The sequence below is a fragment of the Bemisia tabaci genome, chromosome 4 (assembly GCF_918797505.1).
Source record: "Bemisia tabaci chromosome 4, PGI_BMITA_v3".
In the NCBI taxonomy this organism is placed as follows: domain Eukaryota; kingdom Metazoa; phylum Arthropoda; class Insecta; order Hemiptera; family Aleyrodidae; genus Bemisia; species Bemisia tabaci.
In genome coordinates, this window is record NC_092796.1 from 50046836 (window position 1) to 50074745 (window position 27910).

At 39.6% G+C, this 27910-nt stretch overlaps 2 protein-coding genes across 15 annotated transcripts in view; both read left to right on the top strand.

Moving 5' to 3' along the window:
- The window catches only part of LOC109042459 (neurotrimin), a 540449-nt gene extending 526620 nt beyond the window's left edge, over positions 1-13829 (top strand). For all 3 annotated transcript variants that reach the window (XM_072299994.1, XM_019059206.2, XM_072299995.1), the window contains exons 4-7: positions 3379-3589; positions 5392-5519; positions 6543-6711; positions 13552-13829. In XM_072299994.1, coding sequence (XP_072156095.1) covers positions 3379-3589; positions 5392-5519; positions 6543-6711; positions 13552-13655 — 612 coding nt within the window. In that variant the 3' untranslated portion in view covers positions 13656-13829. The remainder of the gene's footprint in view (positions 1-3378; positions 3590-5391; positions 5520-6542; positions 6712-13551) is intronic.
- A 9820-nt stretch (positions 13830-23649) lies between these two features.
- LOC109042497 (adenylate cyclase type 5) overlaps positions 23650-27910 on the top strand; it is a 184497-nt gene continuing 180236 nt past the window's right edge. Inside the window, exons 1-2 of one of the 12 annotated variants that reach the window (XM_019059272.2) lie at positions 23652-24742; positions 26989-27822. The gene's annotated coding sequence lies outside the window, so the exon portion shown is untranslated. Of the gene's footprint in view, positions 27823-27910 lie in introns of all 12 variants that reach the window. The other 11 variants (XM_019059274.2, XM_072299997.1, XM_019059275.2 and 8 more) reach the window with 11 other exon arrangements.

A 27910-nucleotide genomic window follows, 5' to 3' on the forward strand; every position in this document is an offset into this window, starting at 1 on the left:
ACATTCACAATATTTTCCTTAGAGAAAATCACATACAAATTTTAATGTAAATCAAAAACAATTACGAACAACTTGTTGCAGTTACTTTGGTTTAGGTATTTCGTCGCACACACACATCAATCGTGTAAACACAGTTTTGGAGGGAAAGAAGAAATAGCTGTAGCCAATAGAATGATGCCGGTTGTACCAAACGAGTTTCGTGGCGCGCGCCAATTTAATTTGTGAGGCGCGTGATTCGAATTGGTGCGCGCTACCAGGCAGCTCCGTACGGCACCTCATACGGGTACCTACCACACCAGTTTTGTATAGCGCGTTATATCATTTTTTTCAGTGTTTATCTTCCGGTTAGTCATCATAAGCGTCTTTAAAATTAGGGGTAGCGGGTAGCCCGTTGGCGTAATTTTTCAAATTTCCACCGGCCAGTTCGCGGACTGGGCAACGGGGGTGGCCAGTCCGCGAACTGAGCAACTTTTCTGCCCAGTCCGCGGACTGGGCAATTACACCAACGGGGTGTAACATGCACACCCACAACTACTTTTTAATTTTCTTTGAAAATATGTTCTATGATAAAAATTTCTAATAATTACGTATAAAGAATAAAACATATTTTAAGGCAGAGAAACAATTAAATATGAGTCATTGAACGCTAAGCGTGACTAATTTGTTCAAAAATTATTTCAATTTTATTCCTCTAACTAGAAGAAAAATTATATGAATTACCAGTGATGCAGAAAATGTGGAGAAAGTTTTACCTTTATTCCTTAATGCCAATGATCATTTAGCGCCTAAGTGCATCATCAGGGCGTAGATTCCGTAATCTTATCGTGTTGTGGAAACGCACATCACAAATATAAAAAAACTATCAAAATGTTTCAAAACTTTTTTCGCACAATACGCATAATTATTTTCCCTAAGATTTTTTAAACTTAAATATTGTTGATTTGTTTCTCTTTTTCAATACTTATTATAAGTAATAACCCCAAAAATGGAGGAAATCTACCCACCTGGCTCTAAGAGAAGATTCGCAGGGTCACTGTTGGATATGGAGTCCAATTTTGATTGTTTCTCAAAGAACCCGGGTCGCTTAAAGAGTTTAATTCGATACTGGTACTTTGATACAATTGACCTTCTGGTGCAATTTGGAACATAATAAATTGATCGGTTCTCACCAGGAAAGGCCGCGGCTTTTGCAAGGGCCAAATATTTAAATTTGTTTGGACTTATTTTGTGGTTCACACATGAACTCTGAATATGTGTGATGATAATTGTTTGAAGCATTTCTCTGATTTTCGCCGTGACGACATTTTTTTTAAAGGCATCTTTGACAAATTTACCATTCAGTGATGAATCTAATACATCTAAAATGAATTCTTGTAGCTCCTTCACTTCTGCAGGAGATGCCTCCCCTAAATCATATGTATCAATGCACTTGGCACTGATGCCTTCGCACACTTTTCCATACAACTCTCTCTCGACTGTTGGCTCTTGATCTTCTTTTTTTAGATGGACTTTGATCTATTAACGATGATACATCCGTCTCTTGCTTTGAATTTTCTTTGGCAGTTGGGCCTTCTTTGTTTGATTCACCTTGTGGCACTACTGGAGTCCCATTTGATTCCGCATTCAACAATTTCGCATTCCCATCACTCAGAATTTCATAGACACCACATAAAGCCTCTATCTCCTTCTAGTTCAACAAACAAAACAAAATTAGTGAGAAATTGTTGGTTAGTTAACAGCTTATAAGGAGGGGATGTTGAGACGATGGAAAATGAATTTTTAAGTTTTTCTTCACTGAGAATTCCTTTCTGTTGCAAATTATTTTCCCTAAGATCTCTTAAATTTAAATATTATATGTATAAGAATATTTCCACAATAGTATTATTATCATACGTACAAAATGTGGTTTTGGCAAACTTTTCGGCAGCCACTGATCAGGCGGGTCTACTTTCATCTGCTTCAAATTAGGTCTTCTTCGGCTATGAAAATTGTAGAACTTTCTTTGGAAAACATCATACAGTCGGAAAAATGCCGACGAAGCACCGTCGTGAAATTACCTCATACTAGTCTCGCAAAAATGTACAAAATTCAAAGCACAACTTTCAGACTCTTTTTCATGTGCCTGTAACGCTAAACATGGAGCGGCATCTGTCGGCCGAGCTTGAAACATCTGTGGGAGCGCGCTGAAACGCGAAGAATCTAATAAAAAGCTTTCTCTACAGAGCGCGTTGGGTACACCATTCTCTCCCTCTGAACTTATCTCCGTGCGTATTCAAGCAGGAGCTCGGCCTGAATTTTTTTTATTTCCTATATTTCCTAGTATTTTTAAACAATCAAACATGCGCGTAGTAAATAAACTTAAATCGGTCGCTTTTAGTGTTCACACAAACATAACTTTCCAATAAAACCGGAGAATTTAAAATACAAAATCTTGCGTCGTAAAAAAATGTTTTCGTTTTGATGCAAAACTCTAAGCCTTTCATCTGAGTATTGTTAGTAAAATATTCACACCAAAGAGCACAACATACTAACTTCTTTGATAGTTAAAAACGATTTCGCGACCAATGCGAGGCTTATTGACTAGAAGTCCTGGATTTACAGTTTCGTATGTGGACAATCACCTTAGATTGCAAATGAACCGTCATAGGCCATGCACTTTGCGACCACCTATAGTTATATATCATTTTATGAGTTAATACTTAATCTGTTCCAGGAACAATCAATTTACACCGGGCTCATTTAATTTTCTTCTAAAGCGTCAAGATAAGATCACTCCAGCACATGATAGCAGTTTCGCAGTCACAGTCACTTTCTTTCATAAGTTTTCATGATCGCACCATAATAAAAACAGCCGGTAAACAACAACAGAACAAAACCAAAACTTTAAATGGCGATGACGGTCGAGTCTGGTCTAAGGTCTCTGGTCACTACCCACAATGCATTGTAATAGTCGGAGATTTCACGTGATTGGCTATCCGCCCTATGGTGCTACTCTGCTATCTGCTACTGTTATCATGCTGCTCTTTTTCAACTGCTACTGCTCTTTTTGCTTCGTTATCGCAATCGCAGTGTATCCAACTGTAACTATGATTAACCACGTGCAAGCTCATTCATAAAGTTTTTTCGCCGTTAACACTAAAGTTTTGGTTACTCACTTTTTAACTATCAGCGACAAACTTTTGATGAAAACTGCCCAAAAAAAGAGCAGAATAACATGTGTTCCTCGCCAGTCACAGTGATCGATCACTGCTACTCAAGAATCACAGTGATTTTTACCTGCTACTGCGATCGCGGTCACAAGCCTACTTCTTTCTATTATGAAAGTATCTAAATTCATAATGTTTAAAATTGAAGTTAATTGCGATATTTGTGTCGTAGGTTTCGTGGGTGCGACACCGAGACATCCACCTTCTCACTGTCGGAAGGTACACTTACACGAGTGACCAGAGGTTTCGAGCGGTGCACCAGCCACACAGTGAAGACTGGACGCTCCAGGTCAAATACCCGCAGCATAGGGACACCGGCATCTATGAGTGTCAGATATCCACGACGCCACATATGAGCCATTATGTTCATCTCAACGTTGTTGGTAAGACAATTGAGTCATTCCTTTCGAAAATGACCCATCAAGGCTATACTGAGCTATGTTTTTTGGACGTTAGTCAGCTGTAATTATTCCTACAGCCAGTGATGAGTGAAGAAACGTTGTGTACATCATTTCATCCTTCAACATTATTGTCGTGCAAACGTATTGAATTTGCTGATCACGGAATTCACCAGTAATCTCTGAATTAACAATGCATTGAGAACAAATGCAATTACTGCATTGTAAATAGATTTACTCAAGGTTTTGAATGTTTTGCCAAGGGGACGGAACAAAAGAAATTGCCAATGGAGCGATTAGGAGCATTAGCGTCATCTTTGATGCGAGGAATAATTTTTACGCTAACTTTTTAAAATTTGATATCACAGCACCAAACGTGTTGGTTTGTTTAATATAAACCAGGATGATTTAATATGGTTGGATATACTACTTAACGGACAAGAGTTATTGCACTGTGCAGAATGTTAGCCATCGAATTAATGTGCTCCCTCTTTACCTAATTGTTATTTACTTTTGCACTTGAGGGCTCAGTAGTCGATCATTACATCGCAAATACGTGAAGGAATGGACCACTAGACAGGGTACGAATTTAAGCATTCTAATACATGTTTCTTGACCAAAATTTCACGTAGAACACGATTCGCGCAACAAAAGTTAGTGAAACTAACTCCTAACGATGATATCAACCTTTTTATTTCACACTGGTTACGAGGAATTTGAACTGCCCGCTCACAAGAAACTCAAAGCTCTACGTGAGTCAAATCGCGCACTACAATGGTTTCAGCAAGCTTCTCAATCGAGCAATGTTCATTTCCCACCATGTGTTTTTTAAACTATAAGTAATTTGCTATAGCTGAGCCAAAGCGTCAAGACTGAGGTTGCCAGACTTTTATATTGCTGAGACGTTCATGATAACGTTTAGCGCGCGATGTGAATCACGTAGAGCATTGAGTTTTCATGAGTGGGTGGTTTGAATTCACGCATCAAGAATCATTAAATATCTTCGTAAGGAGTTAATTTCGGTAATTTTCGTTGTTCGTATCGTATTCTACGTGAGATTTTGGTTCAGAAACTTGTATCAGAATGCTGAAATTCGTACCTTGTCTAGTGGTCCATTGCATTTGGTACCTAACGCTGTGTGACGTCTTATCATTCGCCTTGGTTTATTGCAATCAATGGTTTTAAATTAAGGGATTTGATACCTAAAAATGAGGTTTTTTTTTACTGTAAAATTGTGTGTTTCGCAAGAACTGTCAATTTAGCAGCCATGTCAGTTAATTGTTTTGCTCGGCGCGCATTTACAATTAATTCGTCTGATTTAAAATTCCTTACAAGTCAATGTTAAAGTTCTCATACTGATTTTGGATTAATCTTTGGAATCTTTGCATTCAAATATTTCCACGAAAGTTCAGGGAACAATGCCAAGAAATTGGAAGCAAAATGAGTGCCTTAAAGAGCATTTTGCCATTCAAGCCGATCCTCCTTCCAGATGACCTCTTCTTTTGTCCAACATTTGATTTTCTTGGCTCTCGTTAGCTCTTATCCACAAATAATGACATCAACCGTCGTTTTACAACGGTATTGTGCTAAATATTGCCTGTACTTTTTACACCTGTGTACTGTGCCAGATAAATCGAAAAATAATCGAAAAGTGCATTTAAGTAATATGGCTTTATTTAAAAACAAGCTTTTTTCACCAAAAGTTTGTTTTTACTGTCAAAAAATTATTTTTTGTGTCGCGGGTATCCTCTTTGTCATCATTTCCATGTTTCTCTTTTTCTTCACAGAACCAATGACTGATATTGTAGGTGCCCCTGACCTGTACATAGATCACGGCAGTACTATCAATCTGACATGTGTAATAAAATATAGCCCTGAACCTCCTGCCTACATCTTTTGGAATCATAATGATGCTGTGAGTATGTTGCTCTCTTTAATGGTCATTTACGTGAAATGATATATAAATACAAATTCAATCAATCAGTTCCAGTAGGAACCAACCTGCAATGATACTATGAAGATCATTCATTAACGGTCAGCGTAATCAGCCCTTTTTTCATGAGTCAATCTAAGTTAGGGCTATCAAATATACTTACAAATCAAATCAAATATACAATATATAGTATCAAATATACTTCAACTATTAATTGATACAATCAAAATTAAATGTTTCCATCTTATCAGTTGCAGAATCAAAGAGAGGACTTAGATGGAGCCATTTACAACATTCTTTATAAAGCAGTAGAAGAGTTTGAAACCCCTCCTCTCGGAAAAATTTAAAGAATACACTTTTCAATTTATCTTTTTCTTAAAAATTAACCTAAATCACTCTAAAATGTTACCGCCACGCTCTACACTTATTCGTGTTACTATGGAACGATTATAGTTTGCCCTTGATTTTCGTAAGGACTTAACTTTTTCTTTGCTTCTGATTTCGTTTTTCGCTTTTTTGATCTAGAGAAAAGATCCTTGTTTTCATGGCCTCTCTCCTGGATTCGCTTTTGTATCTTCCTCATAGATTGAATTTATAAAATCTGATTATGAAAAAGTTACCATCAAAATTAGTCTTTTGCAAGCGCGGTCAGACTGCAGGTTAAAAAGCATTTGTTTCCATTTAAAGATAGTCATCTTTGACCGAAGAGAAATCTGCTTGAGACCAAGAAGTTTTGAGTGAATGAAACGTTTTCAATTCAAGTTCTCTCTCTTTTTCTCTAATTTATAGAAAATTTAATTTTTCTTCGATAAGAAAGTTACAATAATTCTTCCTGAATTAAAGAAAATAAGTCAGCTACTCTCTGCAGTGAAGGTTCAAATCAGTCGAGGGCAAAAAATTTCATCGTAAAATTATATGAATGTACGTAAATCTTGATCACGAAGATGCCGGGAAGGAAATGTTAGCCAACCTTTCGCGAGCTTCAATGACTGTTGTCTTTTTCAGATTATCAGTTACGATTCACCGAGAGGCGGTGTCAACGTACTAACGGAGAAGGGTGAAACAACCGTGAGTTTCTTGCTTCTTCAGAAAGCCAGGCCGACGGATACCGGCCGCTATCAGTGCAATCCTTCTAATGCCCAGCCCAAAGCTGTTATGGTGCACGTGTTGAATGGTCAGTATAGTTGAGGTGCAATCACTGCCGTGATTCTCCACTTTATATGTGCCTTAATTTTAAATTAATTCTCCCTAAATTACGTTCGATCACCCTAAAATTTGAAGGTTCCCGGCCAGTTTTGGCCTATATCGGTCAGCGTGTCTGGCTATAGGTCAATAGGTTCCGGGTTTGAATCCTGGGAATGACGACAAATTTATTTTGCCTAAATTAAGTGCTCCATTTTCCTTATTGATGAACATTTCTGGAGCTGTTTTTTAAAAGTTAATTTACGAACTACTTTAGATGAGACCACAAAGTCTAAAAGGGTGCTTGGAAGTTTTGTGGGACGCGTAGAGTGCCGTAATGGGTCTTGGGAAGTATTAGGACCAAGTGACGTATCAATTACTGTGATATCATCCTCCGCCTCTGAGTGGGACATTTACAAAAATATGATGCTACGCAACCTGAAGAGAAAAGAAGAACATTTGGGGGACAAAGCATGAACTGAGAAATTGATTCACCTGGTTAAGGTTGGAAGTGTAGTCGGTAGTCAAGTTGAGATCATGCCCATCCTGAGGTTGAGATGTGGAATTCGGCTGCCGTTGAAATGTCCATCACGAGGTCGGGATTCGGAATTTATGCCGCCGATCGCTTCAGGATTTGAAGGTTCCCAGCCAGTTTTGGCCTATCGGTCAACGTGTCTGGCTGTAGCTCAATAGGTTCCGGGTTTGAATCCCGGAAATGACGACAAATTTTCACGGAATTGCGACGAGTGAATCTGTAGCAAAAGGTTCTACTGGGCCTTAATCCTGAAATTTTGAGAGCCTACAGAGCATGGATGTACCAATCCCACGATGATTTCTACGGACGCTAAATAGTTGCTACATATGACGCCCATATGATTGTAGGTACAAAATCGAAACATAGGCCAATAAATCAGCCAAAAAAGAAGAAGAAAAAAAAACGAATTGCTTGAGATGCAACGAAAGTGTTTCCCAAATCGGTTTTTTTTGCAAACTCTCAGCGCTGTTTTAACCCATCGAAGTGCTATGATTGAAGTTTGTGACAACCGGTATATCGACGGTGAAACTACCAAACCACGTATCTCGTTTGCGGTGTTTAAAAATCTACGCTCGCATTTTATTTTTTTGAAGTAGACCAAATCAATATCATTCCTTGAAATTTTCACAGAATTTTCTCCGCACGAAGAGGAAAAATCACAGAAATTTTCAAGACTGGACGTTAAGTAGTTTTTCATTTAAAAAATAAAGTATGACAGGAAGTATGCGACGTCGCAAACCGAGATACGTGGTTTGGTAGTTTCACCGTCGATATATGCTTGTATGATGCAAAACCGCGGAGGCTGAGTCTTTCCACTTCTTTCGTTGTTCACAAGATGGAGAATTAAAGAGGAAAAATGAGAAATGTAGACCATCTAGTTTGCTTTTAGCTACAAAAAAAATCTCTACGCCTTATAATTTTCGTTTCATTGAGAAATAGCTGATTTTAGGCTGGTTTTTGTTCGTACATGTTATGGGCCGAGTTCCTCGAGCGAGTGGAAGTAGATCCACGTGAACGCACCTTGATGTGCCTAGGCCGATCTTGAACAGCTAAAAGGCTCCTAGATGTGCCCTTTGTGTCCCTGCACATGTAGGTGGGCCCAATTTAAATGAAATCGGGTGGGTCCGGCAATTGTTTTTACCGCACTAAGCGGGAAAAGCTTTGCCGCAGAGGTGACTTGGCATCTAAGTATCATTACAGATCAACAGGCAGACAAGATGTTGATCTCGCATCACTGTAACACTGCGTCTGGTGGTGCTGACAACAAACAAAAGGCAGCTCAAGTGAGTTGTGACAAAATATCTGTTTTATGTTGTAAAACTGGCAAAAGGCGATGTTAGAAGAACTATTTTGGTCGTGTAGGGTATGTGTATAAAGAACTTGTGGACACAATGGAAAATTAGCCGTTCTTTACACATGAAATAAGTTTCTACCGTGAGAGGAGCGGATTTGGAGCTTCAAACGTGCTGAAAGCAACCCCCCCCCCCCCAGAATGTCCCTTAGGTCATTAAGTCTCTAAGAGGCCAACTCGAGTGCATAGTGTGATTCACAAAAAGTTCGTCCGTGAGAAGGTACCCGAACAATTGCAAGAAGAACAGTCCAAAACGCAACTCCTTTGTGCAACAATGCGAGGCATTGCTCCAACAAATAATTAAGGTATACAGACAATATTTGAACTTTATGCGGTGATGGGATTTTTTCCTTGTTCAGTTTGCGTGCTTTCAGCCAAACCTACTTTTTTTCTTCATATTCACGTATGGTCATTTTAAGGTCATTTTTAATGTACAGCGATAAAAACATTTTCCAGTAGAGTCACCTTAGAGGCTGATGGTTTACCGGTCAGCGCCTAGCGATTGTAAGCTTTCTGGTAAAGTACCATGGACAGTTCTCCGGTTAAGGGTTAAAATATTTCCGGTATAGTGACCTTAGCGGCTGACGGTTTTCCGGTCAGCGGTAGACAAATTTCTCGGTTTTGGGCAGAGCTTTAGTCCAGCTTGTGCGCAACAAAGTCTGCCCGGTTTTAGCTAATTTTTCCTGGGCTTATCGGCCTGAGGGTTGACTTAGATAAGCTCGAAACAAATTGGCGCATCTATGTGTGGCTAGGCATATCGAAGACAGACCCCGGCCACTCAGATCCGCTCGCTTGACGAGATTGATCCATAACATGTAGGGATTTCTTGTGGATTCCTTTTTGCGTGAGTTTGAACTTGCGAAACTTAAAGCTTGAGAAAAATAGAGAGGATGCAAAAATGGTGAAGAAAATCATATATGTAATTAGGCGAGAGCGAGACGACTTTTTAGGTTGAGATAACGAAAATTTGAGGCTAAGAAAACCGGCAAAATGTCTAAATATGTCCTTGGAGTCCGATCTGGCCCTTACAACTAGTATTCCCTTCAAAATGAACCAAATATAAGATAAGTGCTCAAAATTCTTGTAGCAATTTCTTTTAAATTATATAATTGCTTCAAATCTTACGAAAGTAAACATTTTTCGCCAACTGTGTGAAGATAGAACGGTGTTATGCCTTCAATTCATGACATAGGCAAAAGTGGCTATACAGGAGTTGGAATAGTGGTATCAAACTTTAGCGTGAATCAAGGCTACCTGAGCACTGCTCATGAATAGATGTAAATCAAATATCACCTCTGTACGATTTTCACGATATTAACCTGCTCACTTGTAAATGCAACCCTAGGCAAAAAATTTTACTCCACCTCGAGCAAAATTTTTGTAGGGATAAAGAGTGGACTTATTTGAATCACGGAAAACATTTTTCATACCCTCATTAATAAAAATGGGCCAAAAGCCAACTTTACATGTTTCGTTGTATGAATCATTAGCATAGGCACGCCAAAAACGATAAACATTATTCAGGGGAGTTTTTGTATCGATGTTATTAGTTCCGAATGAAAAAATGAGGTTTAGATTTCTGTGCAATCCGAGATAAGCGTATTTTTTTCCGTTAGATCATTCTGATATAATTAAATCAAAATTGTGTTTTCAAATTGAAAAGTGAGATTATTAGTGTTGGAACATAATTAATGTTGACTCCTGGTTCGGTACATATTATTGCAGGAGAACCTGTACTGCAATTCAAATTAGAAACCTATTTGAGTGTCTCCACTCTTTTTAAAGTCCTTTTCTACCATTTAAGTTTTCAAAACATTTTCCCACATCATGAAAAACACGGAGGCGTAATGTAGGAGACCATGCGTACTTATTCTGGAAACTTTTACCCTTAATAAAGGCACAGAAACAAAGGATGGACCCTCTACTGCGGCATCTCAGCAATGATGGAAGCCTTTACCTTTGGGGATACAACGCTTCCCAACACAGGCTACCTCGGCCATTTTACCCTCTTCTTGTTGGCTGTTTAGCTTCACCTTACGTGGACTTGTTTGATGTGCGAAATGTTCAACAGCCAAATCTCCTTCTTCTCCCTCCATCTTTTTGACGAGACCCAAAGTTCTCTTTGTCGAACCTCTATTTTAAAGAGACGACAGTCTTCTGGGGATATCAGTCAGCTCTGCTCTATATGCGTCTCTCCTAAGTCCAGAGTCCTGGGTCCAGGTCGCCTCCAGTCCTGAGGTCGTCTAATCATACAAAGCTTCCCCATCCATTCCCTCGACGCGCGTGGACCTTATTTTCCTGAAAATCTTGATTCATTTCGACACAAATTGAACTTATGGCAGTCTCGCGATCTAGCCCGTTGGCTGTGCCGCGTCATGCGTGCTATTTCTCTCAGGGGCAGACTGAACCGCCAGACAAGGTACGAATTTCAGCATTCTGATACATGTTTCTCGACCAAAATTTCACGCAGAACACGATTTCAACGTAAATTACCGAAATCAATTCCTTACGAAGATATTCAATAATTTGTGATGCGTGAATTCAAACCACCCGCTCATGAAAACTCAATGCTCTACGTGATTCACATCGCGCGCTAAACATTTATCATGACAGTCTCTGCGATATAGAAAGGCAACCTCAATCTTGATGCTTTGGCTCAGCTATAACAAACTGCTTATAGTTTTAACAACACACGGTGGGAAATGAACATTGCTCGTTTGAGAAGCTTGCCGAAACCGTTGTAGAGCTCGATTTGACTCACGTAGAGCTTTGAGTTTCTTGTGCGCGGGCAGTTCAAATTCCTCGTAACCAGTGTGAAATAAAAACGTAAATAAACATCTTCGTTAGAAGTTAGTTTCAGTAATTTTAGTTGTGCAAATCCCGTTCTCCGTGAAATTCTGGTTAAGGAGCATGTATCAGATTGCTTAAATTCGTACCTTCTCTATTGGTCCATTGCACACCTTTTGGCTTGACTTTCCCTAAGAATACCGGAAACAGAATCTGTAATGAAGGTACAACTAACTAACTCCTGTTGGTATGAATGCTGTTCGTCCAAAGCAGACCAAGAACGTTCATTTTCACCGTTATGAACTGCTGATTAGTGCGCTACTTGTCAATAACAACCTACAAGAAGGCTATATTAAGGATTGAGGGGTACACGGAAAAAAGGAAATAGTGCTGAGTACTAACTGCAGTTTAGATCAATGGAGGCAGCTAGTATGGCAGTAGCGCTGAGCCCTAAAACTTTGGGGTCCAGCCCTACAGACTGTTGGTCGCAGTAGTACTGTCATATCAGCTGGCTCCATTTGATCTAGACAGTTAGTGCTGAGCAGCTAATCCTTTTTTCCGTGTAGGTCTCCAGAAGTAGAAGGTTCTACTACAGAAATCCTGCCATCTTCTACTAGACAAGAAGACAGTGGAGCATTGTTATTTGTTTTCAAAAAAGAGACCTGGAGGTAGGCAAAGGATTTGTAGGAGTCGTCTCAATTAAACTGCAGGAATCCAATTCAGGTTGATTATCTTTTGTTACTTAACTTAAAAATATCAATCCAGGTAAATATTAATGTGAGTGTACGGAAACAAGTGTGTATCTGTATTGTAGGTACTTTCACTTTACACCTGTTAACTTGTTGTTGAATGCAGAGATCAAAAATAATAACCATGCAGTTCTCAGATTTCTGATATTACATACTATTATATCTTGATCAAAATCTACCGCAGCATCGTAAGAGCTATCAGGATCTGAAAATATCCTTCGAGGAAATACTACTACTACTACTATACTACTACTATACTACTACTACTACTACTTCTATTTGAGCTTAAAATTAGGTGGATGTATATTTCAATTTATGGTCTATGTCTTTGTCTATTTCATTCACAATAACAAAGAGCCGTTTATCAAGTACTTACGCAGGCATTCTACTGTATCAAGAAATTGAAATGACACAAAAATATCTCCACTTCTGTTGAAGCTTCTAAACAATTTTATCTAATCCCTTGCGGCTATCTTAAGTAGTTGATTTGCATGCTTAATCTTACTTTCAACGTTCCCTCTGCAAACTGTTCGTACACTTGAAACAATAAACTGCTATGACACGGAAACTCGTACTTCTCGCAGGAAAAAAAAAGAAAAGAAGAAGCAAACAAATTATTACTGAATCAAACAACACTATCCTGATCAAAATAATTTGATACGGACTAGTAAACTACAATTTCTGTAGCAACTAAAATATATTGTGGGACAACTTGCTTTCCATGATCCAACAATTTTATTACCCTCTGCGCAACAACTAAACACATAAAAGGCATTGAAAGGAGACGGTTTTTTTTTATACGGAATTTAATTTTCCCTCGTTCAATCAGATGTTTCCAACGCATCTCGTTCTCTTTTTGCGTGCTAACCTACTTGTCTTAAAAGCTCAAGTAGAACGAAAGCACATTTACACGCTCAGTATCAACTAGGGCGAAAGCTATAAACAAAAAATTAAAACAAGAAAATGTGCGCATAACTGTCGCTTTAGCTCGTAAGATCAGTCATACCATTCATCTCATGCTCCAAAATTTATGCGACACGAGAATCCCGATATGGAAAGTCGGTCGTTTCGCAAACGCCTTCAATTGCGGCGTGATACCTCACGCATTCCGGAGTGTACGAATAGTTGTTTCGTTGCGCCTGAGCAACGAGATGTAAAATGATTATTAAATCAGCCTCTGCGCTTGCCTTGTCGATATTCCTTTGCCGTTATTGCAGTTTTGGCCGCACTGTTTCAGTATGCTCAAGCGAGGATTGTGTTCAGCAAATAGATAATTTTTATAGAGGAATTGAAAATAAAACAAGTGTTAAGAAATGTACCTAACTGAACAATAGCAGACGCCCTGGTGATTTTTTGGGTTAAATTTTTTCCTGCAAATTGTTGAGTCTCCTGTGATATTTTTGTTTGCAGGTGAATATCCAGCCGCGATGCAACACGGTGGCGAGGCGCAGTTGAGAGTCAGCCAGAAATACTCTCTATTAATATGTGTATGCTTTTTCCTCCTGGTTAAGTAGCAAATACTCGGTCACGATTGTTGACTTTGCGAAAGATCTCTTGTAAATATGCGTCTCCGCCTTTGTAATATATAATCTATCTTTTTCATTACTGTATTCGCCGTTATATTGTTGTTTTATTTTTATGAAAGTTTAATAGAAAATGTAAAATAAATAAATTTTGCCCATGAATAAGACACTTGTTTCGTTCCTTCCATCCTCGTTCTTGCCAGATTGCATGTTATCAGGATCACATATCTGTGCATAAATACTTAAATGTTAAGATGGTGAAGTCAAAAATTACTTTTGAATGGCGGAGAAAAACACTATTTGTTTGCCCTAAACCATATTGTAAAATTCATTTCCCGACATTTTTTGTCACTTTATATAGTGCATTGCTTCAGACCAATAATCAAGCAGTTACCCCTAGCAAAGATTGGTCGCACAGTAGTATTTTGGAACAAAGCTTGGCCAGGATTTCTTCCTGTCCCCACAGTGCGATTTTGAACATAGTGAGTAGAGAAACAGGGATTATTCTAAAATGATCGAATAAGATGTCAAAAGGTCCTGAAAGCGGTAGAAAAAATCAAGGACATTCAAGCACAACTCACATTACTGAAATAAGACGACAAATGAAAAGGTCCACTGAAAAATCACGTACCAACTAAAGCCCTCTTCAATTTTGTTTTTGCGAATGACCTTTTTCCATCAGGATCTCCTTTAAAGGAGAACTTTAGTGAACTTTAGTTCTACTTTAAGTGAATTTGGAGCTTATGGTTGGGTGTAAAGTTTCTTTCAACACTCCCCGTGCAATCAGCGTTGGCTGTAGCTTTCAAGCTCACCATTTTCTGAACATAGAAATTAAGAAATTAGTAGGACAGGAAAAGTTAGCCAGATATGCACGATTTTTAATCATACCAAGGATATGAGTCGGGATAATGTCCAAGTAAAATCGACGACGGTGTAAATCCGCAACCACAAGTCTCGTTAGCGGCTTTAGAAAATCACCGCTTCTATGTTATTTTTAAAGCAGGACGAATTGACATCATTCCTTGAAATTTTCGCAGAATTTTCTTCGCGCACAGAAGAAACATCACGGCAATGTTTTCAGAATAGCCGTTGAGCGGTTTTCCATTTAAAGAATTAAATGTGACAGGAAGTCTGCAACGTCGCAAACCAAGGCACACGGTTGCGGCCTCACGCAGTTGGAATAAGTTTGGTATGATTTTAATACTTCGGTGTAGAATTTGGTCAAGCTAAATTTTCGTGAAGATCTAGGAATGAAAAAAGAAAGATTGAAAAATAATGCATTTACTTTGTCGTTTATTAGCAATGCACAGCGTTCTAAACTTTGTAGGACCAGGTGATTACAATTTCAATGCCAAACATTTATTCAAAATGACGATCCCTTTACTTCCATTTAGAGACGATCTTGTTGGAAATATGCAAAGCTTTGACACTTATTTTTGAATATTTATACAATCATCGAATACCACAAACACTAGTTATTAATAAGTACAAAAGAATCTAACAAACACCGTGACTCCATTGAAAGAAACTATCCCTCATTCAGCAAGCCGTAGTTATTTGTATTGGGGGCCATCGTTAAATACGTATACCGATAAAACTCCTGACACAGTCACCGGTCGCGGATGCGACATGAACATTGTGCACCTTCACATGAAATGTAGTTTCCGTTTGACTCTTAAACCCTTACACTCCTTTCTGTCTATCCGTTAGGTCATCGGGACATTGCACATTTATATCGCTTCATCGTTTAATTCCACCCACACAGTTTTATTCCACTAGTAGGTAACTTCATCTTAATGCGCCTTCCATTTCGCTGTGCATTGAAAAACTTTACTTGGAAGCACGAATTTCAAGGAAAATAACATTCACCTCTATGCTTTGATTGCGGACGAGTATAAGGTGTGCGTCTCCGTCCTAAATCCAATAACTGCCCATTACCCGCTTGCCCTTGAATACTTCAAGGAGTGGAAGCGTCTTACCACTTGCAGAGCAGCACATGAAGACTGAAGTATTCTCACGGCCAGAGGCGTAGGTTTTTTTCTGATTATGTATACAAACTGACCGACGGATTTAGGTTTTGATGGGTCATGCCTAAAATATGTCTCATTGCAATTAAATATGCAACGGGGCTTCCCACGCAAATCTGATGTGTCAACAAGATTGATAAGGGTATCGAAAAAAAAATTCACAAACCATGGATTAGCTTAATCTGCGCGGACATGCTTAATTGTCTGAGGTTTCTTGATGGAGAGTTTGTGTCTTTTAGTAAAGTTTCTGAACCACTCTGCTCCAAACTAGGTACAGATAGCAAGAATTTGTATCTCTTTGGGAGGAATGCAGTTCCCAGACCTTGTTGGACGTAGTTCCATGTAGATTAATTTTTTCTTTCATGCTGTTTGCAACTGTCGAGAGGCGGGGTTATTGTTCCAGCCTAAGTGCATTTGAAATAGGCCGAAAAATATCTCAATGTGGTCTTGTGAAAATTTATAGGTTGGCAAAAAACTTAAAATTTTATTCACGCCAGTGCAGAACAAAGTGAACAGAGCAATCAGGCTCTCTATATCTATAACGAAACCTAAAATACTCGGCTTTCCGCTTTCTTTTCAAAATCCGCAGCCCCTTTTCTTCCTGGGAAACTTTCAGACTTTTTATGTATTCCTTACTTGCATTGAGGACCTTCTGAACATTCTAAAAAGAATTTTCATTCAGTGCTTTTTTTAAGCCAGGCTGAAGCAAATTTTTAGAATTATAGACATCAGTTAATGTATCGAAAGTCATTAAAATATTGATGGTCACTGCAGCATCTTTAAATTATTCAAAATTGGAATCTTTCAAGAATTGTAGTAAATCTGCGGCAGAACTACATATGAGCTAGTGAGCTAGTCGAACATTCATCTTCTTACGATTGAAAAAAATGTGTTGGTCAGAAATTGTATTCCCCAACCTTGCATCGACTATATTTTGAAGTTTTTTTTGTTTTTTTTTTTAAAAAATTACTTATTCAGCAACAGTATAATTTTACAAGATGTGACATTGGCTTACAAAACATAAACACTATATGACGGCAGAAATTAATTTAAACTTCAAGAATTTACTGAAAGGCGCTATCCCCCTCAAATAAGATGCAGAGTGCGTTGAGCCGGAAGTGCCTGATGACATAGCATTGGTTGTGGCCCTATTAAGGGCTGACAATACAAGTATTTTAGTCTCTAGCACACTATTTACACAAGACTTGACTCTACACCAGTCCCCAAAACTTCTGGTCACCTCCCAGTGGAAGGCATCCACGGTAAGATCTTCTTCAAGGTCTGCTGATAACTCCAGTCTTAGTCTCAGAAAACGGTCACACTCAAAAAATGTGTGTTGGGAATCATCTCTGACTCTTCTCGTACTTAATACACACCATGGTTCCTGAACCATTTTGAATCGATGTTTGAAGTTTGTCGAGCTCAAACAGATATTTCCATTTAATAGCCCCGAGTTCTGGATCAAAAATAATTTCCTTGTCCCCAAGCGTGCTTCGGACTAATTTCAACAAGTTTCACCATTTACAGGGTGCTTAAAATATGTCTTCAACTCTTTTAGATTATCAAAATTTCATCCGAGAATTTTGAACATTCTAAAATTACACGTGGGCCCATCGCGTGTAAGAGTAATTACCTCAATAGTGAGGACAAAGTTTTTGTCCGTATCATGTTTTACTTCAATATCACTGAAAACAGCAAGGCACTGCGTTACTTAGTTTGCTTTTCGCTCACCTCTAACGCCACTTGTAAGGAAGTAGCCTAATGGTATTTTCCAAGTAGTAGTACTAGCGCTTGACCTGCTAAATCGGAACAAACAGAGCTGGCCCCAGCACCAAAATCAACGTACCCAAATGAACTGCGGCCATCAGTTCCTAGTTGTTTTCTAATCGCCATCTCATCAAGTACCAGACAAGCGACAAGTGATTTTTTTTCCGCCTCTAGTTTGGGGTTTAAGACACGGAAAGATTCAGTGGTAAATCCAGGTGAGCCATCCACAGACCATGAACCACCGAAGTAGAACCACGGTGCAGAATATTCAATTGCACCTTTTAATACATAATATAAAACTAATCGAAACCTATCACAACCATCTACCACTACTTGATAAACACCTATTTACATATGTACTAAAAACATCATGGGCACCAATAGCGGTGAGCTGCTGCTGAATCTCAGTGAAAAAAATTGAACATGGACTATTTTACGAAAACAGAAACACTCAAAAAAATGTCAAGAAAACCTTTTTAAATTTTAACTTAAGTTCGGCTCTGAAATTACTTATGGTGGAACCATCCTCTTCTTCGCTAACTTTTACATATTAATGAATCTTCATATGAGAATCTCTAGTACGATCAGCAAGTCGGTTCGGGGGTAACGAATTTTAAAGTATTCTCCATGGGGAAAATCACTTTTTCGAATCCTTTGAGAAATTACTCAACAAAGTGAAAGTTAGTCGCTTCAAATGTCTCATCGTTGAGAGTAACGTTGGGTTTTAACCGCCCTTTCGCAATAAGAAGCGCAATATTCTGGAGGATTATCTGTACACTGTAATGTTTGAAAATAGAGCGTTCAGGGTACTCCTCCAGAAAATTGCGCTCCGCAAATGCTGAAATTGGACCCGACAAGAATTTCGCCAATGTCAACAAACAACCTTTGCGAGTATCGTGTAAATGCGACGTTCGACGCGTTTCAGAACCTCCTCCAGCCCCGGAAGTTGAAGACCCTTCGCTGGTGTCACGCAGACCGTGCATTGTCCGCACGGTGCGGGCTCAATCGAAGGGTCCACGAACTTCAGGAGCATGGCGGGTATGCAGATCAAACGTTGGGTTGTTTGCCGCCCAAGCCAACAATTCAGCGTTGCCAACTAAGATGTTCTTTACCGGAATGCTTTCAATGTTCTTTGATTGAAGGAACTCGATTTTGGAACACATTTTATTGTAGGTGAACGACGCATCGGTGACCGTAATGCATTCCGATGGCTGTCCTCTCCTACCTACACGACCTGTTTCCTAGATCAGGTTGTAGATGGAAGAGGCCTGCCCGAAATGTACGGTACCGATGCATCGCTCACTGTCCACGCCAAGAGAGATGGCCGACGTCGCAATGATGAACCGGGGATTACCGACTAACCAGCTGTCCATGGCAGCAGCTTTACTGATTGGAGTCATGTCGCTATGGTAGCGAACGACCGGGAAACCAATTCCGTTCAGCCCAGCGGCTAATGCGTTAACCTTCTTCTTATTCTCAATGAATACGATTACGGAATCTTGAGGGTAACGTTCGTTTAGAAAAGCCGCAACGTCGTTGAAGCTGGAAGTGAATGTATGTCCTTGGAAGAGGATCAATTTGTTGTAAATTCGACGTTTCGAATTTGCAGTTTGGATATAACGCCCTTGCAAATGAGGTGACAGTGGAGTGTCATGTATCGCAAGCAGACTGACTTCAGCAAGTGGTACGTGTGATCCAGCAGCATATTTCGGTTTCCAGCAGTTTGCTCTACCTGTAATAACTGCTCTCGATAGCGTCTTTTTTCTTCACACATGATTGATCACACATGATTTGATGCAGGAAAATTATCTTACCCATTTGTATTTTTCTTCTTTCATTTTGATCAGGCGGGGAAAACCCGAGAAATTCGGCAGAACTATCAGATTGAATGAACAGGTTTTGAACATTCAACGGGGTCATCAGTCTCGACATCACTATGTTCCGCATTTCCCGAGGGTTCATCATCTTCATCTGAAAAAGCGGAAATAAATTTCTCTTCTATTTTCAGAGCCCGATCTTTTTCTCTGCTGGCAACATACTTTTCGAGTAAGTTTTGTTTGCTCAAGGGTTTACTTGCCGTTTTTTTCAGCAGTTTCTTAGGACCCTCATCACTGAGAAAAATTCTACCGAGAACTTCTTCATTCTCATTCACCAGATCAATGGGAGGGGGATCGCTCAGAGCGTCTGAACCTCTTCATCGAGAATTGATGTACTGCTTTGGGAAGAAATGGCAGAACAAGTTGAGGGTCGAAACGAACTGAAAAAGGCAGTGGTTGCAGCAGCGATAGATTTGGATGACTGTAATGAGGTGAGAGAAGACAAATTTCCAGGAGTCGATGTACTTTCTGACAATTTTTTTATTCGTTTCACTGGGATGGACCAAGATGTGGCCGGCTGAATACCTGACGAGGGGCAAGTTGGAGAAGTTTTATTAGAGGTTCATACTAAAGCAGGATGAGTGGGAGAGGTGTGGTGGGTGGGGTGGGTTGAGTGACGGGGGGAGAAGTCGTGGAAAAGGTCATTGAGGGCAAGGATGGGGTTTTGGCATTCAGCAAGTAAGACGGACGTGGTGTCAATGAGGGGTTTTTTTTTGGAGGGGCCAGTCTTTCTGGAAGAGGGAGGCTTGGGCGTCGTTCCTATATGATCAGCAATGGGCGAAACATTCTCCTTTGACCCATAGACCTTGTCGAATATGTTGTAAATTTCCTATGAGATATTAGCCTCACCAGTCTTTGCAGTTTGCAGCCCTATCTTCGTTGTCTCTGTAAGTTTTCCACAGATCGCAGAATTTTCCTTCGCACTTTCTTGGAAGCACGGGAACACCAAACTCTTGCGACGCTGCTTCTGCAATTTTTGCCCAGATCTTTTCTCTACCACCTACGGTGGCTTTGACGAATTCTGCTTCCTGGAAGATCCATTCCTCTAATAGGAAGAGAACTTTCACACAGCTCCGGAACTTCTCTTTTTTCTCTGGTTTTGAACATTCGGAAACAAAATCAAACGAAGAAGTTTTTAAAACATACTAGCGCGCACTCTTTGTCAGGTTACTTGGAAGGGGTTATATTACATTAAAATAATTTATGCAATAAGAGGGAGAGAGAACATTAAGATCCACCATCAAAATGGAAAGCCATAGATGCACATAAAATGTATAAAGGTTCAGTTTGTTTGTGAGGGCTTTGGGGAAAGTTTGATGAGACAGCAATGGTGCCAATCCAGAACAAAGTGACATTATATCTGCATGCTTTCCTGTAGAAATGGTCCGCAGTCTCAACTTTTCAACACACTTTCACAATTTTCCTAATCGGAGTAACTCTCGCGATTTTAATTTCTTTGGCATAATTCCTTCTGTGAGTGACTTATTCACAATTTCGAATAATACCTTACTAAAATTTTCTATCATCTCCTTCCCTACCACACTGCATAATGGATATTCACTATTGCTATTTTTCAATACACTTACCAGTCCCTGAATTTCTTCCAAATCTGCCAGACGCCAATCTTTCTATCCAGGGGAAAACGGTTTATTCGCCTCAGAAAAACGCTTTAAATCGGCTAGATCTAGCGTAAAGTAGGTTTTATCTGAATGGTTGTTCTTGAAAAAAATTGTTTTACTCTCATTTTTTTGGGACTCTTACTTCAGCTGTCTCTGTCCAGTTTATATTGTGGTCACGAATTGAAAGAATGCGCATGTCTTCAAAGAGTTTTTTTGAAATTAAAAAAAAATCATCATACATTAAAGTATTTACAATGTAGGGCTGCTTTTTTCTTGCCAATTACATAATAGGAGGTAACTGGGATGGAGTAAAAATATCTCCAGCTGTTTTAGTGGCAAATGATATGTAGGCACTTTGGGCTGAATCTCCTTCCTTTTGCCCATGTAAGGACTCAAAATATCTAAGACATATTTCTTCAATAATTTTACTACCATGAATAAAATTAAGGACCATGACAGCCAGAATTGAATTTTATTTTGCCCTGAACAACCATCAGCAAATAATTGCACTCTTTTTTTTCTTTAACCGATCTTGAATAGATAAAAACGTACGTACACGAGCGAATAATTATAACGCACAACGATTAAAAATACACATGTAAGCTCATCTCTTTAAAATAAAATTAAAACAAAATCGTAATCATGACTAGATTGAAGAAGCGATAATCGTCAGAAACGTAAAAATAACATTTAGGTACTCAGAATTGAAACTAACAGGTTCACGTTCACTTTAAAATACACGCGGTTCCCGGACACGGGCACGCATTGGATACGCTGATCAATTACCGATCTCCTCAAAAATGCAAGACAGTGACACGCACCTTACGAGAACTTTGTTCCTGATTGTCTCCGAGCGCGCTGCGCTGGTCCAGCGACGGTATTTGTGATAAGTGAACCCGTACCCGTACCTACTGCTCTGTTGCTGCTCCGCACTCAAAAATTACGATTTAAAAAAAATGGTGCGGACATGTCAATCAGGAAACCAGGGTACGGAAAGGACACAGTGCGGAAACGTCATGCAGCCAAATTCCGCTGATTGCCCATCGTCCCGAACTATAATTTCCGCCGATTTCCTATTTTTCTAAAGTGTACATTCCGCCGGTAAATGTTTTTTAATAAGACATAATTTTGGAGTAGTACAAAATTACTTGACCTCTCTTAAGTGGCGCTATGAGTTGAACTAAGGATGATAGCAGCTGTTGTTTGATAACGTTAAAAGTACACAGCAAAACACATTTTAAGGGTGTACAGAGCCCCTCGTCGTATAACTTTTGGATTAATAACTAAAATTTGGTTAAAATGAAGGAACAAATAGTTTTTATGTACTTTCGTAAGTTGCTAAACCGGTAAGAGACTTTCTTGACGAATTTAAATCGGTCTTTGTGTTCTTTAAATTTTTCAATTTGTTCCTGTAAGTACGCCTTCCGCTTCAGTCCGTTTTCAATAACGACGACTGAATTTTTATAATCAGAAAGAAAATGCGGCGTTTTCCTGACGAAAGAATGTAGCTGCATTCAAATTTTGCATAATGGACAAGGGCAAGACTACGCAATTGACGTATGTATGTATAAATTCGCAGACTCCGCGAATTCTTTCGGGGGCAATAGGAAGCGTGCACGCGCGCACCAGATTCAGCGCCTTCGACATCGTAGAAATACTTCAAACGCTACACCGTTACACCTGTTGTGCATATTGCCTATACTGGGTCTGCCGAAGCGTGCACCGCTCATATGCACGCCGTACCTGAACTGAGTTTCTGTTCCCATGACCAAAACCCTCAGTTACCCGGACTGAAAACTACAGAGTCTCATGTGATCGAAGCTTTTTTTCCTGCATAGGCCCATTCTCTTAGCACTTTAATTTTCAGATATTCGCTCTCTTCAATAAAACGGCGGTACAGAGTTAAAATTAAAAGTCAAAAGAGTTTTTTTATTTATTTATTTATTTTTTTTTTACGTAGCATTTATTGTGAACTTCTACACATTAGAATTTTACGCATTGTAACTAAATTTAAAAAATGAAGTGGACGTTGCAAACAACAGAGAAGTTTACATCATTTATAATGTTTAGTTTTGTTTTATCTTATACCTGTTGGTTCAGACCTGGGGGTTCGCCAGCTCCCAGGGCTTCAAATTCTCAGGGCAACTCGAGGTTATAAGAGTTGAATTAAGTTGTTATTTGGACCGCGTTTAACAGAAAGGAACCAAGCCACATCAGCTATTGCCAATTTTAATCAGGCAATTTAATTTTTTACGGGAAAACGTTTGTGCGAATCCTTTTGAAAATGTTGAGGAATTTGCTTCGTGCTGTGGAGAAAATTCACTGAAAGTTGCCCGAAAATCCGCACAACTGTTTTCATGTAAAAAATTAAATTACCCAATTAAATTTGGCAATGGCTAATGTGGCTTGGTTCCTTTCTGTTTAACGCGGTCCATTTTATCACGTGAATTTTAGCTGATTAAGTTGTTTTCCATTCTTTCTTATGAGTTTGAGCGGGCGACCTTTCCGTTAATTGAAATCAAGCTACGTTGTTCCGTGCGGAAAAGAAGGAACTAAAAAGAGAATCCGCGGGCGGGAGTGAGGAAGGAGTAGGAGTGGAGCGCATTGGAGTCCCGGATCGGCGGAAACGGGAAGCGGGCACGAGCGAGCGAGCGGCGGGTGGCGCCGCGTCGGATGCTGACATCTGCGGGCCGGAGAGGGAACCAGCGCGCCCGCGGAGCCACCTGTTGTGCTCCGCGGCAGATTTCGTGCGTGCAACACGACCGATCGCCGTGTTTTCGTGTTTCCGCTCGGCACCGCAACAGTCGAACCGCGATACTCGCCCGGTGAAGATAATCCGCCGTGTCGAGCGCTGATAACGATATCGCGATAGGCGCCGCGTCAGTGCCAACCCATCCGGCATATTTCAGTTCGCTCCGACTCCCCATTCCGCGGAACTTCCCTGTTTCCCGCGGATTTTACCAGTGCGGACACGAGAATTTTTCTCGAAGGAATACTCACCAACTAGGACCACATTTTCTGTCGGTTTTTGCTTCTGCCAGGTGTCCGTTAGAACGAGGCGCATTGCTTCATCACAAAAATGTGAGAGAGGCTTCGCAACTTATGTTGTTTGAAAATTATGTACTGTGAAAAGCCCCCATTTGATTCATGACCTATCTAGAATTTTTACCGCAGGAATAATCACCAACTAGGACCACATTTTCTGTCGGTGTTTGCTTCTGCCAGGTGTCCGGTTAGAACGAGGCACATTGCTTCATCATAAAAGTGTGAAAGAATGTCGTTTGAAAAGTATGTGCTGTGAAAAGCCTCCTTATGATTCATGAGCTATCTAGAAGATCGTCACTAAAAGTATAAAAGATATGCAATTGGCAAAAATTGTGTCAGTCTGATAAGTTTGCTACCATCAGTAGTTAGTATTTCACCATCAGTTTTCACCAAGGAATAATCACCAGCTAGGACCACATTTTCTGTCGGTGTTTTGCTTCTGCCAGGTGTCCGGTTAGAACGAGGCGCATTGCTTCATCATGAAAATGTGAAAGAGGCTTCACAACTTTTGTCGTTTGAAAAGTATGTGCTGTGAAAAGCCCCCTTATGATTCATGAGCTATCTAGAAGATCGTTACCAAAAGTATGAAAGATATGCAAAAATTGTGTCAGTCTGATTAGTTAGCTACCATCAGTAGTTAGTATTTCACCATCGGTTTTCTTGATTTATGACTCGATGACATTTATGATTCATGAACTATCTTGAAGATCGTCACTAAAACTATTACCTTCGGCACAAATTGTGTAAGTCTGATTAGTTTACGTAGTGATCGAATACTCCGAACGAAATTATGGCAAATTCCACCATCAGTTTTCTTGATTTATGTCTCTGTAACTGATTATTACGTATTATGATATTGAGTGAAGATAACCAGGATCAATGCATTCACCATAAGTATGGAAAATGCTAAGAGGATTGTGGTACATGTTACCACTGAGCCCGTTGTTACTGCATTCCTATAACTGAATAGAAGTCGACCATTAATATTCAGTATAAGTTCTATTAGTAAACTTGAAGGTTTCACCGTCAAATTCGACGTATTGCTCTGCGACATGTATCAATAACTGCTCATCCTGGAAACAAAATGATCAAACTCGCATTATTTTGTTTTAAAAAATTCACGTTGAGTTCAATCGGCAATGATGTAAACTCTTGACCAAAAGCCGGTTCTTTGAGGGTAGCTGTAAAATTTTCCAATGATTAATTTCCCGTTTAGGTATTAGACGCTACTCGATCATTCTTTCATCTGTTCATCCTAAGTTAAAGAAAAAAGCTATTTTAAAATTCACATGGCTAAAATTCAACAGCTTTTTTCAAAGAATAAGGTGTATTGTAATGTTTAAATTTTCCAAGAGGAAGAATGCCGAGGTTAAAGATGGTTGCTTCGGGACCTCTCCTCCCTCCTCCCTTCAACCAGAGGATTTTAAATCACGAAAAATTTAAGAGGAACAAAAGCTAAAAATCTGCATATGAAAATCCCAAACATATTTTTTTATACATCCGCCTCCTAAATCCCTAATTTACCCTCGACGCAAAGCTCATTAGACGAGCGCGTACGTACAGTTTGCTCTCGTACACTGTTGGCACATTTCACTGTAATGCTCTGTATTACTCAATAACATTGAAAAAGGAATGAGCACAGTGGAGAGTGATGTTAAGGGTGAGATAAAATCTCCAGATTGAAGAAGGTCAAGAACTGTTTTTCGAACTTAATGAACCGCGCAGGGATAAAGTTGCAGCATTCTTTCGTCCGTGCTTAAAAGGCCGTTGCAAGGGGTTTTCAGCGTTGGAGATAATGACTGTTGCCTTAAGCAGTCGTTCCGTTCCGAGCCGCTTTTTGACGCTTTGGAATTTGTCACTCGATTTCGAGGGTGAAACGATGAACTCAAGTCCAATCACCGCATGACAATGAGGGAAATCGCGCTGTTACTATATTTCTCTTCAACCGATTGAAATGAAATGTCTCTGTGCTTCCCGAGCATCGAACAAGTTCTTCGATGTTCAAGAATTCAAAGTATGCACAACAAGCAGGCGTTTCCCGCGGATGGAGAAATATATGATACTTCAAAAAGACTCTGTCAAATTTAAAAAATAAAAACAATTAAAAGTCTACGTACTGTCATAAATAGAAACTTAAACATTTTCCAGTGCTTTTATAGTTCAGCCTTTGAGATTTTGGCTGAGTTAAACTTGCGTTTACAAATGCATATAATGTGCGGGTGTGTCGCTTGCCTGGATATTCATCTAAACGAATCCGTTTACTTTAGGCTGATAGGAAAGGGTCTTCAAGTCGTGTTGCTGCAATGTCTAATAGGAGTCGTAAACTTTAACTTTATTAAAACAAGCTAACCACAAAGTGCGGCTTATTCCAGCTTGATCTGGTAACCGAATTGACGGAGAGTCAGAATTGATAAATTAAATGTTCAAGTAGCCACGATAACGTGAATTGAAGAGTGTGTGTGTGTGCGCGGAGAAATAATAAAGATTCCGAAACTTATGTTTGTAGTTTTCTGTATTCACTCTAAATCCATTGTTTCGATAATAAGATTCGCCATTAAATGGTGAACCAACCGAACGGTCGAAATAATACCACTTCAAAGTGTTACATTGTGTTTTCTCAGCATATAAGAGCTCATTGTGGTCTAAACTTAGTTTAGTGAAATCAAAGTTTTGAGAGTTTTATTAGGTAGGAAGGAAGAAAAGGAAACTTCTATTCAGCAAGTATTAGTAAGTGATCGTAAGAGCGTATAATTGAACCATATCTTGCGAACAGGAATTACTATCGTTGATTAACGCTATAGAAGCAGCAAAGTGAGAATCGTCTATTTTCATTTTGCAAATAGGTGAGTTCATGGAAAGGTCATAGATACTGGCTCCTTATTGCAAAATGCATCCCACATATTAGTTCAAATAACACATACTTTTCAAATGACTTTTTTTTAACATTCATCAAGTTCAAAACCAATACATTTTTTTAAATCCTACACAGTTGGCGACTTTAGCCTCTCAACTCATCGGCAATAAATTCTGTCCATAATAATCGAATTTTCCTGTTTACATTTTCAACGAAAGGTCACAATATCTCTCTCCCAACCTGTGACTGACACATCCCGAAAAGGACATCGAAATGCGCAGAACTATTTTTTAATTTCGGACACACACCGACATCGTCGAAACTCGTCGGAATTCCTCTCGACGCAATTTCAGTGAAATAATCAGTGTTGCTTTCGATCAACTTTCGAGATTCATCCACGCACTCGCACCCCACAAAAAAGTCGTTACCGTTTCTTAGTTCCAGTGGAGACTTCAACCAAAAAATTGCCTCCGGTTCTTTAGTTCTAGTGGAGACTTCAACTAAAAAGTTGTTTCAACCAAAACATTTGCCTCCGTTTCTTTAGTTCGAGCGGAGACTTCAACAAAAAAGTCGTTTCCGTTCCCTCAGTTTCGGTAAAGACTTGAGCGTGAAAAGTGTATCTTTCCTGTTGCGCGCCATATCGGCCATCCAGGGAACGAGCGAAAAAATCGGCCACTCCTTTCACCACCTGTTACGTGGATTAAACTTCAACTAAAAAGTTGCCTTCGTTTCTTTAGTTCTAGTGGAGACTTCAACTAAAAAGTCGTTTCCGTTTGCTCAGTTTCGGTAAAGACTCGAGCGTGAAAAGTGTATCTTTCCTGTTGTGCGCCATCCCGGGAGCGAGCGAAAAATTCGGACACGCCTTTCACCACCTGTTACGTGGATTAATAACGCTGAAACAGTGAAGTGTTCCATACCGGACCGGATTCGGAAGCGTCGGGAGTAGCTGTTCAGGAGCCGCTTCGCAGGGTACGCATTTTATTTTAATTAAGTTTCCGTGTAAATTGAGCTTTGAGTAGAGGACTCACCGACCCAGTCCGCGATCCCATCTGGTTTT